Source organism: Galeopterus variegatus, unplaced genomic scaffold, assembly GCF_000696425.1.
Source record: "Galeopterus variegatus unplaced genomic scaffold, G_variegatus-3.0.2 Scaffold761, whole genome shotgun sequence".
In the NCBI taxonomy this organism is placed as follows: domain Eukaryota; kingdom Metazoa; phylum Chordata; class Mammalia; order Dermoptera; family Cynocephalidae; genus Galeopterus; species Galeopterus variegatus.
This window is the reverse complement of record NW_007726872.1, coordinates 244195-250198: the sequence shown is the minus strand read 5'-3', so window position 1 is coordinate 250198 and position 6004 is coordinate 244195. Positions and strand designations below refer to the sequence as shown.

General features: G+C 52.3%; 1 protein-coding gene across 1 annotated transcript in view; it reads right to left on the bottom strand.

Annotated features, from left to right (window-relative positions):
• Positions 1-3301: 3301 nt before the first annotated feature.
• The window catches only part of LDLRAP1 (low density lipoprotein receptor adaptor protein 1), a 13060-nt gene continuing 10357 nt past the window's right edge, over positions 3302-6004 (bottom strand). Inside the window, exons 7-8 of the mRNA XM_008572163.1 lie at positions 5057-5091; positions 3302-3458 (exon numbers count right to left, since the gene is read on the bottom strand). Of these exons, the coding sequence (XP_008570385.1) occupies positions 3314-3458; positions 5057-5091 (180 nt within the window). The 3' untranslated portion in view covers positions 3302-3313. The remainder of the gene's footprint in view (positions 3459-5056; positions 5092-6004) is intronic.

The following is a 6004-nucleotide window of genomic DNA, read 5'->3' as shown; positions in this document are numbered from 1 at the left end:
CACCTACGATCCACTCAGAATTCACAGGGAGTCTGCCTAACAGCTGACATCAGAGGGCTCGACCTTCAGGTTCTGGACATTTTAACTATCACCATTTGAAAGGGACGAAGAGACAAATGCCCAAGGACACACCCACAAGCCACAGCTGAAGGGCAGAGGCCTGGGACAGTGGCTGAAGGAACTTTGAGAGCAGCCTTTCTGTGAAGGTCACTGTGCAGACCGACAGGTCATCCCGGGCCACACAACCACAGACTGAGCTCCGGGGAGGCCAGGAGATAGTGGAGCAAGGGTCACACAGGTCTGAGTCTGGGCTGTGGCCCTGCCCAGCACTCAAAGCATGACTGCCTTCCCCTCCTTGCCCTGGTGTCCCCAGCAGGAAAGGGAACTAATACTATGTGGACTCAACACAACCATTACGATGAGATGAAGCTGCAAGCTCAGCGCAGCCCTCAGCACACAGTAAGAGCTCAGTTAACACCTGCCGCTATTCTCAATTCTACTTTGGCTCTCTCAAATGTATTTGGTTCAAATTGCCCTTTGCTCTGAGATAACCTTTCAGCTGTCTGAGTGATAATGGTCACCTCTGAGTCTCACAAAACTCAGGGAGGCAGAAAGGGAGGAGACTGCTGTACCCTTTCACAGATGGGGAAACCGAGGCTCAAGGAAAGAGGTGACTGACCCAGAGGCAGAGCCAAAGCTAGACCTTGGGTCTCCTAAGGTCACTAAAACACATGCCACTGTCCCCCATCACACTGAAGCCACACATTGAGTTCACCTGGGCACTGCCTCGTCTGCCTTTCCCAGCACTGAGCCCCAGGCCCAGTTCATGTTCAGCACAGTAAGGCTGTCGAGTGAGTAAATGTCATGGATCCACTGAAGAATGTGATGGGAATGACCATCCCCAGGGAGGTTACACACAAAACCATATCCACATTTCGGGGGCTTCGCGGACCCTGGCCAGGACCCCCTGACCTCGGCTTTCAGAGACTCTTCAGTGCTGACCCACTGCATCAGTGGTGTGGCCTCGACGCGTCATCCAGAGACAAGCTTATCACACACACACCCACTGGCTGGGTGAAAAGGAGGCCCCACTGGGCCTTCAACCAAGGACCCTGGTGCCATTATCCCCCACTCTTGGGCCAGTGGTCACTGCTGCTCCCATCACCAAAGGGCAGGAGCTGCCGGACACTGCCCTCCCACCTGTCATGTACAGTACTGTCCCAGCCACCAGGTCACTCCATCTAAGTGCCATGTGTATTTTAAAAAGAGAACATTTATTTGTTTTTCTCCTCTTTAGAACTTTGACAGCATCACAAAGTAAAGCACAAGACTCATCTGCAGACACAGGGGAAGCACACCCGCTTGTCACAAAGAGACCGAGGCAAGAGCTACAGTGTGACCTGCACAAACAGCTGTCTTTCTCGGGACCCTGGCCCCTGTGCCAAGGATGGTCCATGCCCCATCCCACCCTTGCTGCCTGATGACAGATGCAGAGGCTGATACCTAGCGGGAGGTGGGAGCGGGGCTGCAGGAGCTGGGGCAGGGAAAGGGAATTATCCTCATATTGACAAAGACCCTATAGACCCCATCCGCCTCTCCCCCAGGCACTTCTGTCTAATGTGTTCTAACCAAACACTTGGTGAGACAAGTGGAGTCTAAGAAACGGTGTGTGTTTTTCCTGGCAGAACCTGATCCTTCAAGCCAGGTCACTGGAAGCACCTCAGGATGGAAAAGATGCCCGCAGCTGCGCCAGGTTTTGGGATACTGGTAGCCCCATGGGGTAAAAGGAGAGGAAGAAAAGAGATTCTGAAGTCAGATTGCTGCTGGTACGCCTCGACCCAGGGTCGCAGCGTCAGGAAAGAGAACAGCATGATGCTTACAGAGTTTGATTTTGTTTCGCCCTCTGAATTAGCAGACTTCAAACACTCGCATTTTCACGGAAATCAACAGCGAGACAGCTAGCAGGGCACGCAGGCTTCCGCCAGCTCTGTGTGGAAAGGCACCAGATGGCTTGTTATGAAACACATTTTGGTCAGAAAATAGCTGGGGTTTTTTGGTTTCTGGGAGGACAACAAAGCTAGTTAAAAAGGAGGCGTGAGTTGTGAGAGGTGCCAGCTCTGTGTGGAAAGGCACCAGATGGCTTGTTATGAAACACATTTTGGTCAGAAAATAACTGGGGTTTTTTGGTTTCTGGGAGGACAACAAAGCTAGTTAAAAAGGAGGCGTGAGTTGTGAGAGGTGGGGGTAGAGAAAGCTGCTTTGGCATCAGATCTGGACTCCACCCCTTCCACGCTTGTAGCCTTGGTTTCCTCATCTGTAAAATGGCTGTACAACATTTCTAAATGAATCTAGGTATTAAGTTTCACACACCATCTCAGGAAGTGTGGGGAAGCAGGGCTCTGAGATGCTTGCACACATAGACACACAGACAAAACAGAAGAGTAGGCACCACCTCGTCTGCAGGAGTGGAGAGGCAGGGATGGGGACCCTGATGGAGGGCAGTCATTCAGAGATGATCCCCACTGCCACAGTCAGACTCTGGGAGTCATGGACAGCCAGTTACACTGGTTCCAAGCACTGATGGGGACCATTCACAGTACTTTGGGCCCCTTCTCATGGAGGAAGGGCAGAAAGAAAGCTCTATTTAATGCAGCACTATGGGCAAGCCCCCGGGGGCCACACTTGCTGTGTGTGCTTTAAAGTGCCAAGCTGAGTGTTGTCTTTGGTCAGGGCTGCCCCTCAGGGTGTCTGAGAGCCCTGGGGTCCAGGGCTCAAGCCTGGACCTGCTGGGCCCTGCGGAAGGTAGGCTGGAAGACACAGTCCTCTCCTGAGGCTGCGGGTGCCCACCTGTACTCAAAAGATGCTGGAAATCCGACTGCTTTCAGTAAGAAGCAGAGTTACCTCCAGGGAAATCCTGGTCCTTACAAAGAGAGAAGGAACAAGAAATGCTTTGGTGACTGTCCTGATACCCACAGCTGGAGCAGAGCTTGTGTGGGAAGAGAGAGCAGGAGGCCAGTTACAGCACTGCATGCTACGCAGCAGGAGACGTGCCTGACGCAATACTGGCTCCCGAGCATAAACCAGGAGTCACTGAATAAATATTCAAGGCATCTTTCAGTTCTTAGAGAAAGAGCAGGGTTAAAAAAAAATCTCTCTCTTTCCCCCTGCTTGACTGGCTGCAACTTTGATCTGCAGGCAGGCAGTGCTGCAGGTGGGAAGAGGTGGTTGGTGGGTCCTGGAGCTGGCTCCCCTGCCGAGGTGGCTTTGGTCTGTCACGTGTCAGGGCCGGTTGTGTCCTGCCGGCCCTGGGCCCTCAGAAGCTGAAGAGATCATCCTGCTCGGTGCCGCTGCTGTCAGGCTTGTCCCAGTCACTAGGTGAGAGGCACTGAGCATAATGGATGTCCTGTGCTGTCAGCCCAGTGTCCAGGACTTGAGGGTTCGTCCGCGATTGGGCAAGCCTGGAAGGCAGAGCTGTGTGAGTTGAGCATTGGGGCCAGGGGTTGGTGGGGGCCTGAGAAGCCAGTCCAGCCTGGCCAGCACCAGGGTCAGCAGCAGGAAAACGGAGGGACACAGGGCCAAGGAAGTTCCAGATGCCAGGAGAGGTGGAGCCTCTGACCAGAGAGCCTCCCCTTGAGGGTCACAGGGGCCAGAAAAGCGTGGGGCAGGCAGAAGGCATTCCCACCCCCCTAGAGAGAAGCCAGAATGCCCACACAATGCCATGGCTGTCAGGGAATGCCAGGGCAATGGGTGGCAATGGGGGCGAGCCATGGCAAGGAAACTGGTCCAACCATGAGAAGACGATTTGGCCGTAACTGAGTTCAATACTGCACTGTTCAAAAAGCAAATTTTAAAAGAGAGACAACCTAAATGTCCAAAAGAATAGGGGAGCATGAAGTAAATTACAGCCCATGTCCTCAAGAGTATGTTAGGCAGTCAATGAACGACGTGTTTCTGGGAGTTTTTAACAGCCTGGAGAAATGCTTCCGACACATTGATGTTAAGTGAAAAACCAGGATCCCAAAATGCATACATGAGGAGCTGATCAATGAAAAATAATGTATATGTATAGGATTAGCATAAATTAAGCCCAAAAATCTGGGCTGTGGGATTACGAGATGGTGTTATTTTCTGCTTAATGCTTTGCTGATTTTCAAAATTGTTAATAAAGGGTACATGATACTTGAATAATCTTGAAAAGCAAATGGAAGATCTTCTAAACAAGAGGGTTGTAGACAGCCACTGAAGCAGGGAAGGTGGTAAAAAGAACATCTCTGCCTCCAGGAAGGGACTGTGTGTGCACCCCCGCTGCGGGCTGGGCCAAGGAATTTCCACCAGGCTCTGGCAGGAGGGGCCAAGAGGGCAAAAGCCCCTGCCTCCGCTCCCACCCAACAAGCAAAGCCCCTGCTGAGAGCCCCTGAGGGAGAAGGGGAGGCCTGACTGACCAGGGCCTAGTGCTTTGGGCTGCCCAGGCCTCTCTCAGCCACAGCCTTCGTGGTGGCATGTCCCCAGGCTATGGTAGCCATGGCTACAGGGATGGCCCCTGGGAAAATGAGAAAATGCCACCACCCTCAGGCTTTACCAAAATATCTCCTCACTGTGCCTGGCATTCCTCCTCTATGGAACACTCTGGGGGCTTAATTAAGCACTGCCTTCTCCCTGCCTCTTTTCATAAATGCAAAACCTCTGCAGGGAACAAAGCCTGCAAAAAAAGCCAATTTTTGAGGGCTACACCAGGTGGAGGAGGAGGAAATCAGCTCGAGCTGCATGCAGTGTGTTTAGTTCAGCTCAGACTCACCACAGCAGCCACCAGGAAGGGTTTTTGACTCCACAGTAAGCACTTTCTAACAGATCTGGCCAACCCTGGCAGGGGCTCTTTCCCCAGGTGGTGAGCTCCTGTCTCTGGAGGTATTCAAGTAGCAGGATGGGGATCCTCACTGTGGAGGTCAGTGGCTTATGTTCTCTGACATGGCACAAGGCCCCAGGAGGAAAGGACAGGCAGGGCGGGCCCACACATGCTAGGCCCCCATCTGCAGCACAAGGAACCCAGCTAACCTACCTGGAAAATGCTTCATCCAGGCCGTCATCCAGCTCCTTGGGAAAACAAAGCAGGAGATGAGAACTCTGTTGGGGGAGCCCATGCCCACAGCTGGGGCCTGTCCTGGCCCTGGGTAAGCGACAGGCTCAGAACACAGTATAGGGGTATGCCTGGAGCAACAGGCACAGGCAGGCCCCCACCTGACTGCCGCCACCAGCATCTCAACCCACAGACCCAGAGCTGGGGCTTTGTGACAGGAGAAAGGGCATATCACGGGGCGTCTGGAAACCTGGGCGGGTTCCATTCCCTGCTCTGCCACCACCTGCCTGTGGGACCTGGGGCAAGTCACTGCTCCTCTTTGAGACTCAGCTTTTCCTTCTGTAAAATGAGGGGGTGGAACCTGATGACTTCTAGGGCTTTCAAATCCCAAAAGCAAGAGGGTGGGGAAGGAGGTTTTCTTGTCTTCATCCACTTCCAAAAGCCAAACCAAAATTCCAAGCCTATGAAGAATACTGATGGCGGGAATCCCATAGCCTCAGAAGACAAACGCTGGGCGAGGTCCCTCCATGGCCTCCCGATGAGGATGGGCAAGTGACAAGCATGGTTTCCAGACAGCAGAGAACAGTCTCGAGGGACACCCGGGTAGTCCCCAATAGCCAAATGGACTTGACATTTGTTCAAGTCCCTCAATGTTCCAGATTTTTAAAAATTAAAGAGATATGACAAGAAGAGTTAACATGAGATCCTGCAATGGATCCTGGACCAAAAAAAGGACATTGGAGGAGCAAATGGAAGCATGTGAGTAAGTTCTATAGGTCATCTAGAGTGTTGTGTCAGTGTCGGTTTCCTGATTTTGATCTCTGTGATGTGGTTATGAAAGATGGCAACATTTGGGGAGTCTGGATGAAGGGTGAACAGCAATTCTTTGTACTATTTCTGTAACAAAGTCTCAAATTATTTCCAAATGAA